The following is a 9,481-nucleotide window of genomic DNA, read 5'->3' as shown; positions in this document are numbered from 1 at the left end:
TTTATCTGCAAGAGTAGGCCATATTTCTAGAAACTATTAAACTTAACACTAACCTAAATAACTTTTAGGTCACCAGGAAATTAAATTAAAAAGAATAAAAATATTTTGTATGCTTATATATTAAAAAAATACCGACACTATAACTTTTATAAATTAATATATGAAAAACAGTCATTGAAGATCCAAAAATAGCATGGGAAGGTCACAGATTGCTCCACTTAAATTTAATAATCCAATTAAATTTCTTATAAGAATTTTCCTAATGTAAAGTATTCATATTTAGGTGATTGCCTGTTTTAATTGGAACAATAAATAAGGTTGTCCTATTTTTTATTATGACATAAGAAATTAAAATAATTTCAATTCTACTTCCTTTTTGTCTTTTTACCTTTTCGTTATGGAAAATTTCATATATATACAAAGTAAACAGGATAGTATAATGAATATCCATGTACTCATCACCCAGCTTCATTTATCAGCAGTATACTACCATTCTTGTTTATCTATACCTCTGTCTTCTCTCTATCCCTATTCAGTAATTTTTAATAAGTCTTTCTTAATGTAAAATTTACATACATTGAAATGAACCAATTTTAACTATACAGCTTTGATAAAACATTTGTGTAACCCATACCACTGTTGTTATATAGAACATTAACATTTACGCAGAAAGTTCCTCTATTTCCCTTCGCAGTCTGTCCTTTCCCCCATATGTTTTGATATTTGTCACCATAGATTAATTCTAGAGTTTCATGTGAATGGAATCACTATATATTCTTGTGTCTAGCTCAACATATGTCTCTGAGATTTATACATGTTGTTGAATGGATCCTAGTTTGCTTCTTTTTTGTTGCTCTGTGATATGCCACTGTGTGAACATACCACAATCTTTATCCATTCCCCTCTTGATAAACACTTGAATGGTTTCCTGTGTGTAGCTAGTGTGAATAAAGCTACTGTGCACATTCTTATGTAACTCTTTCAGGGACATATATTTTCATTTTCTTAAAGAAATACCTAAGAGTAGAATTGCTGACTCAGAGGATAGGTATACATTTAACTTTATATAAGAAATTATGCAACCTTTTCCCAAGAGTTTACATTTCTGCCAGCAGTGTTTGGGAATTCCAGTCGTTCCCACGTTCTTCCCAACATTTGGTTTTCACTATCCTTATAATCGTAGACATTCTAGGGTTGTGTAGCAGTGTCTCATGGTTTTAATTTGTGTTTCCTTTTTGTCCAGACTTTCTTTGTGAAGTCTTTAGCCCATTTTAAAAATTGCATTGTGTTCCTTTCATTATCACATTATAGGAATTCTTTATATATACTGGATACAAGTTTTTTGTTAAAGATATATATATCTTTTGAATATTTTCTCTTAGTCTGTAGCTTGCCTTTATTTTTCTTAATAGTATGTTTGTACTGTCATTGGTTATTACTTTTGTCTTTAATATTTCTTTTCTCCTATGTAAGTTTAGTTTGCATATCTCTTTTAGCTTCTTAAGGTAGATGCTTAGATTATCGATTTACATCTTTTTTTTTTTCTAATATAGGTATTTAAAGCTGCATCTCTCTCAAGGACTTATTTGACCTTTGTGGTCACGATTTGTTAATGACATGGCTGTATAGTATAGCAGTGGAGAAGTGGTGATTCTGTTAAAAGGACCTCTGGTTAAAAAATAAGAGCCTCGTCACTTAAAAAATTAAAAAAAAAAAAAAATTAGCCAGGTGTGGTGGTGCCTACCTGTAATCCTAGCACTTTGGGAGTCCAAGATGGGAGGATCACTTGAGGCCAGGAGTTCAAGAACAGCCTGAGCAAGAACAAGCCCTCATCTCTACAAAATATAGAAAAATTAGCCAGACATGGTTGCATGTCCTGTAGTCCCAGCTATTTGGGAGGCTGAGGCAGGAGGATCCCTTGAGCCAAGGAGTTCAAGGTTACACTGAGCTATGATGACACCACTGCACTCTAGCCTGGACAATAGAGCAAGACCCTGTCTCATAAATAAATAGAGAGAAATAGATACAAAGAGTAAAGTAAGGAAGTGAAATGGTGGGATTGGAACACGTAAGAGTGAGTAGCACGCTATAGCTAAAGAGAAACTTATTCTGTGTCCTAAGATAGACAGGGATACTTTTGTAATTCTCTGATTTTCAGATGCCCAGTGCCTACAGGAAATTATTATGTATGCATTGTTTGTGTCTACTATAAATACTCAAATCTTCCTTTTCTGCTAAAAAAAAATTCTTCAAAGTAAGCATTTTTAAAAAGAAAACGTTTTTAAGAACTTCAAATCTTTGGAAAAGTAAGAACGTGGTAAAGAAATGGGGATGGGAACCCACAAACACAAGGTTATCTAGTACTTTTTAATACCACAGAAAAATCCCAGGAACTGTTTTTTTCAAGAATTATACTAGATCTCACCAAATTCAGATTTAGAGGTTTTGTTTGTCATTAAGCAGATAAACCATAGATATCTGTTTTCTGTATTACTCTTCTAATAAAACAATTTTCTTATGTATAATATTTGTAATCAAAAAGTAACTCTTCTGAATAAGAAAATGTTAATTATCTAGGAATTTTGTTTAAGAAGATTTAGTAAAGTGTTTGAGTAGTATCCTCCAGAATCATTCCTTTAAGACTTGTGTGACAAACTGAGAAATATCTTCTGTACACAGTGGGTAGCCAGTAGGTTTTCTGCAGGGGGTTTCTACTGAGAGCTGACAGAGGGCATCTTGGCAAATGTTCAGAACCCTACATTAACTTGGTTGGGCCCTGCATGGAACCTCATGTTCAGCAGAATTCTTCTGACCTGCCTCTGCATGCCAAGCTAATCAGCAAATACCTAATGAGCCCGCTCCGAAGAAACAGACCCTCTCCCAACCTACTTCATTTTCGTATGTTCTCTTGGGTGGGGAGACAAGACTTCATGAGGACTGATGATGCTGCAAAGACCACAATAATGATAATTAACTTGCTGAATTTAGAAGATTATGCTGTTAATTAGTTGCAAAATAAAGATAAGTAATAGAGCAGCAGATGGTAGGATAACACCCAGGAGAAGGAGGGTTATTACTCTGATGAGCTTTTGTGGCACATATGAAATATGGATCTGACTTTTTCATAAATTGTTTCTAGAGAACATTATCTTTTTTCTTTGAACTATGATGGAGTAGTTTGTTCCTACCAAGTTCTGACAGATGTGATAAAATTTATTTTCAGAGGTGCAACATAGAACCTGAATAACAAATTATTTTTAGCAGAACACCTCTTAAAGTGAATGTGTCATATTGGTCAGCACAACAGACACTTCACCTTTTAATTAATTGACACAATCCATATATCTCTCTAGGAAAAAAGTTTTCAATATAGTAGTTGAACTAAAATTGCTAAAACTTAAACATTAAGATACTAGTCTGCTTCTCAGAAATATAAGATATTTTTATTTTGTAAACAGTGTATACCTTTATGTTAAATTACAATTATGCCTATGTTTTATTGTACATGTTGAATATAGACTTTTTAAATCTTATTTAATTTCTGAGTGCTTCATCTTTATTTCTCAGAGTACCCAATCTTTATTTATGTATATTAAATTTCCCTACTGGGAGAAATGTTGACGTTAGTAATAAACTGACCAATGTCTGATATTCAACTTGATTACTTAGAATACTTAATATTAGACCAGAGCTCTAGTTTGGCAAAGCTTTTGTTTAAAATATGTTCGGTGAACTGGGAGTCAAATGACAGAAATTCTGGTTTTATCTCTGCTAACTCACTCTATGATTCTGGGAAGTAACTTCACTCTTTGGAAGTTTCTTTATCTGTAAAATGGTGATCAGACTAATGGACTTCCCTTATCTCTGCTAACTCCAAAATACTACTGTAAAATAAACGTCCATTATATTTATATGTGTTTTCATTAATTTTTTTAAACCAAAATTTTTGGCCTTTTTACAATGCTTCTAACAAATATATGAGTGGATTGTAGGTATCCTTATATTAGTTGTAAAATGTATGTGAATGATGTGTAGTAACTGCTTTTTTCACCTAACTCATTCTAATTTTTTTAAGCATACATGCATTTTTGTTGTAGTTTTAAAAAAATTAATGGGCAGTTCAGAGTAGTGTTAATTAACCCTTAAAACCTTTTTCTTGCATTTTATACCCAGTGGCACACTTTCCAAGTCAGACCCATTGTAATCAATGTAACAGCATGAAGCAAACATTAGAGCTTTTTCACTGGATGAGTACTGTATACCCTAGGGCAGTCAAGGGAGGGTAATGAATGAATACTGATGCTTCTTTTAAGTGCTCTATAAGGTAGTAACTTGCCCTACTAAAGATTATTCAAGAGAGTGATGTTTATGTACTTCAGACTCCCCTATGTGCAGTTACTGTATTTCATTAATTCTAAGAGTTAAGCTCTTCACTATAAAACTTTAAATGCTCTTCAGTTCTATGATGTTTTCTACCTAAGGACTTAAAAGTGTTTTGCCAACACATAATTTACCAAGCCTCACATTGCAACCTCTAGTTACATTTATGTTCATTTTATATCCAAAAATGAAAGCCTCAACATAGTGCTATAGACTGGGTACTGTTCATTGTATTTTGATATCTAACATTCTGTTTATAAAAGATAGAAGTATGCAGACTGACCCCCTCCTCAGATTCTCCTCCTTTGTTCTGTTTATATATATGACTCACACTTTTCAACTCTTGTCTTTCTACTCTCAATCTTTATTGATCATTTTCTTAAAGTGTTCCTATCTGATTCCAGTCAGCTACTGCTTTGGTGACTCATCTAATTTCAGCTTTAATCCATCTGCTTCCATATTGTCCCATCAGTTCTTAGTGTCCTAATTTCCTGTGTCTTAGCTACGAATATAGTAGTTTCTGATTGTTAAAAAAGGAAGGAACTAGGAATCTTGTATGGATTCTGAAAGACTCAGTGTATAATGTAATCTAGGACGTATTTTACATATAAAATGTTTCTGGGGCCAAACCAATGCCTAAGATGACCTCTAAGTACATTCTGAAAATTCAAATGTTGGAACTCTCCTAATTCTTTGATGTTCCCCCACCCACATGCTAAGAATATAGAGGCCTTGATAGCTACTCTTGAAGAAATAAGGAAACTGACATATGAGAAACTCTTTTATGAGTTAGATAGATTTTTGCATGTTATATTTAATTTTTAACTCAACCCTGCAAGGAATTTATCATTATTCCCAGTTTAGTTGTCATTATTCCAAGTTTTACAGATAAGGAAACTGAGACTCAAAGATTAATGATTTGTTCAAAGTCACAAATAGTTTGAGGTAAAGTTAAGTTCTGACCCTAAAATGTCTTTTCAGCTGTATAAGACTTTATAATATGTTACATGTACTAATCGTGAAGACACTAGGACTTTACATATGTGGTGCTTTTTATAAGTTCATAAAGTAGTAGTCTGTCAGAAAAGAGGGAGAAAACATGCCAGATCCTGGGTGACATAGCTTGCCAGTTGCAGTATCAGACCTGGTGTTCTCAATCTTTACTGATTGTTTTTGAATCCTTAAGCCATATAGCCTCTGACTATCTTTCTTGATCTTTCCTTGTGTTTTCTGGTAGCATCAAGTATAAAGTATGCAGCATGGTGCCAGGGAAAACTTGTGTACTTTGAAATTAATGAGATCTGTGTTCAAATACAGGATTTGAACTAGCTTAATGGCTGTGTGGCCTTGAGCAAATGATCTCTGGTTTCTTAATCTGTAAAGTGGGGATATTATCTAATTAAAAACTCATTGAAAAACTACTGATATCAAAACATGGATGAATCTCAAGTGCATTATGCTAAGGAAAAGAAGCCAGGTTCAGAAGGCTATATTTTCATTTATACAACACTCTGCAAAAGACAGCACTCTTGAGATCAGAAAACAGATCAATGGTTTTAACAGTGTATTTATGTTTTACTCTTTTCTGAAAATTGATTAGAAACAGCAAAGTAGGGACTCTTCTAGTAGTACTACACTAGGCAAAAAGACTCAGAGATGTTTTCCGAAGGTCAAATTGTCTTATTGATATTTATTTATAATGATCTTAGGAACACAATGAAATATAATAAATGAAATCTAGTTTTAAAGCCAAATGTGTTTGTGTTTTTTAACAGATATCTTTTTTGCTTAACTGAAGAGTATCTTGAGAGTTGAATTCCGGTGTAAAGCAGGTGATTTTTTTTTTTAATGGTGTTTGCATTTCAGAGATTAAAAGCTGCTTTGACCCAGCAACATCCTCCAGTTACCAATGGTGATACTGTCAAAGGTCATGGTAGTGGATTGGTTAGGACTCAGTCAGAGGAATCTCGACCACAGTCATCTCAACAGCCAGCCACATCTACTACAGAAACTCCGGTATGTGTGTTTTCATCATTCAGCACTCTGTCCTTTTTATAAAGACAGTACAGATAGTCATGGTGGCACACACCTGTACTCCCAGCTACTTGGGAGGCTGAGACGGGAGGATCCCTTGAGCCCAGAAGTTCAAGTACAGTCTGGGCAATATAGTGAGACTTCATCTCTTAAAAAAAGACAAATGCTGTGTAATTTGTGTGACTTCTTTACGTACTTTGAAAAAATTATTCTAAAAGTGTATGAAAAAACCTTAGGAAAAGGTATATCAATATACAAGTATTGATACAAAAATACTCAGATTACCTGTATAACCTGAGTGTTTATGTTGTAGAAAATTTTAACAGGTTAAGTTCTATAAATTTTATAAACAATAGCAACTTCTTTGATATTGTTGAGAAATGCAGTATTCTTCAGAAATGTATATAAACCTTATGTTCTTTTTAGAGTAGCAAAACTGAGAGTTCTAAAGAGTCTTTTGAGATTTTTTTAAAAAAATTATCATTGATATTCCTGTTTCCTTAAATGCTGTATGTTCATGATTACAATACATATTATATTCTAGTATTGTGATGGCCTCTCCAGCCCAGTGTATAGGGCTGTTAATTACTGTTCCAGATGTCCCAAAGAGGAGCCATTTTTTCCTTTAATGATTCTTGTTTCTGATTTTAATATTTGCTCACTCATTATAAAACATTACTGCTTTTTATTATATAAAGTAACCTTACCTGACTTCTAGGTAATCACAAGTCTTTTAGAGAAATATATAGATATAGATTTACATATACAAATATATGTATGTATTATATTACTAACATAACTCAAATGGCTTTTGAATTAAAACGTGTGAAGCATCACCAAAGGAGTAGATATGCTTTGTGGCCGCTATTTATACTGAGAGGCCGTTTTCACGTATGTCTAGTTTGCGAGTGCTTATCAGATGATTGATATTTCTGTGTCTACAGTGTATTTCTATAGTAAAGGATTATTATATTTCTGTTAAATGTTTCAGAACTCTATTTAGACCTTTTCTCTACTTGAAGAATATTAGCATTGGCATTAAAAAGCAAAAGTTTTTAGTCAAAGAAACACAGGTAAACAGCAAGTTTTAGATTGCCACCTAAGTGTGGGTATTTATATAAGTGTGTTTTGTCTTTACAAAAGTTAAGATAAACTGGAATGTAGTTGTTGTCATCCACTGAACAACTTAGGGGCCGAAAGAAAGAGAGAGAGTGGGTGGGTGTGTGTGTGGGTGTGTATGTTTATGTTATAATTCAGGGGTTAACAAATTGTGATTTACAAGCCAAATGTAGCCCTTGACTGTTTCTGTGGGGTGTGTAAGCCAAGTATGGTTTTTACATTTTTAAAGGGTTTTTTTTTTTTTTTAAAGAAATGAATATAATTTATTTTTATTAAGCCTTTATTTTCTTACACTAATTATAGTTTAGCTACATCTAATTTTTACTTACATCTTTATATTTTATTGTATTGGATGGAAACCTACATGATGTTCACTGCTTTTTCTCTAGTTTCTAGAATAGTTCCTATAAATATTTTCGGAATGAATGAATCAATGGAAGTGGGGAGAGAAGGAGTAGTATAGGAGTGTAAGCAGCCTCATATCCTTGTTAGGCATAAAAATATACAAATGTAACTCTGTAATAGTTTCTGCTATTCTACTAATATTTGTGATTAGTCTTTGCTATAATGAGTTAAATAAATTAAAAACAAAAACCAAAAACTGTTCTCTCTTATTCAGCCAAATGAGTAAAAGAAAAAACCTGCTATTCTCAATAAGAAAGATAAGAGGATGAAGAAAAAATATTTCAAGATTGCAATTCTTGAAGCCAGCCATAGAAATATTTTTCTAAAAGATTAAGTTGCAATGATGTAGGTAAAAAAAAATTCAGTTTAATGCTTGATCTTTACTACAGTTTAAGTACTTTATAAGTGAAATAACTCTTAATTTTTAATGCTAGTTATTTGGACAAAGGAATTAAATGATAGCTTTGTATTTGTAGAGTGAGAAATTTTGGTGATTTACATGCAGAACTTATCTTGAGCCTTATATAAGAATTTTGCTTGTTACACAGATTAGGAGAAAATAAATTTTATTTGTTCACACCATTTTAAAATATAATTAATTACAGACAAAAGATTGTTTTCAGACTTTTTCTTTGGATCATGTGCCTATAGCCACAAAGTGTTCTTGCCTTCATAACATTTCCAAGAATTCATTTTCTGTCTCCCATATTCAAGTGTTCTGTGGCACAGTTTTGGGGTGTGTAGAAGCTTGGGAGGTACCTATTGTATAGTCCTAGACACTAGACAGTATGACTGATGACTACAGATTTCTGTCTCTGGCTGTTCTGAGATAACCAAGCTGATCCACTGGGGGACAGGAGGACCAATTAAAATGAAAATCAAGGCTTCTGTGATATTCTACCTACCAGGAAAATGAGCATGTATTACAAGAACCTGACCCTTAAAAAAATTCTGACCCTAAATTTCAAAAACTGAAGAAAACTGCATACACCAAAGTATATACATAATTTCACTCCTTAATTTTAGAGAAACCAATTTTTAAAGAAAATTGATAAAACGGAGTGAAATAGTGTCTTTTCAGCAACTTGGATGAAACTAGAGACCATTATCCTAAGTGAAATATCTTAGGAATGGAAAAATAAATACCACATGTTCTTGCTGTAAGTGGGAGCTAAACAAGGGATATATGTGATCATAAAGTGGTGTAACGGAGATTGAAAACTAAGGAGGGGGAGGATGCAACGGGAGTGAGGGATAAAAATTTACCTATTGGGTAAAATGTACACTATTCTGGTGACTTTTAGGTACACTAAAAGTCCTGACTTCTGCATTAAACAATTATACAATTAACAAAAAACACTTGTACCCCCTAAATCTATTGAAATTTTAAAAAAAAGAAAATTGACAGATTTAATGTAAGATGTGTTTAACTGTAAAATAGCATAGAAAACATGGTTTCCTATCATGAATTTCAATAGGAAGCTGTAAAACTTTTTAATTTAGTAACTTATTATCAGTAATTTTCAAAGGATTGAATAATGGA

The 9,481-nt window shown here is 32.9% G+C and overlaps 1 protein-coding gene across 3 annotated transcripts in view; it reads left to right on the top strand.

Moving 5' to 3' along the window:
- Positions 1-9,481, top strand: part of ATF2 (activating transcription factor 2) — a 107,729-nt gene that overhangs the window by 73,423 nt on the left and 24,825 nt on the right. For all 3 annotated transcript variants that reach the window (XM_012650752.1, XM_012650750.1, XM_012650751.1), the window contains one exon: positions 6,247-6,396. In XM_012650752.1, coding sequence (XP_012506206.1) covers positions 6,247-6,396 — 150 coding nt within the window. The remainder of the gene's footprint in view (positions 1-6,246; positions 6,397-9,481) is intronic.

The sequence above is a fragment of the Propithecus coquereli genome, unplaced genomic scaffold, assembly GCF_000956105.1.
Source record: "Propithecus coquereli isolate 6110/MARCELLA unplaced genomic scaffold, Pcoq_1.0 Scaffold34, whole genome shotgun sequence".
In the NCBI taxonomy this organism is placed as follows: Eukaryota; Metazoa; Chordata; class Mammalia; order Primates; family Indriidae; genus Propithecus; species Propithecus coquereli.
Note: the sequence above shows the minus strand (reverse complement) of the source record. Positions and strands in the feature narration are given on the sequence as shown.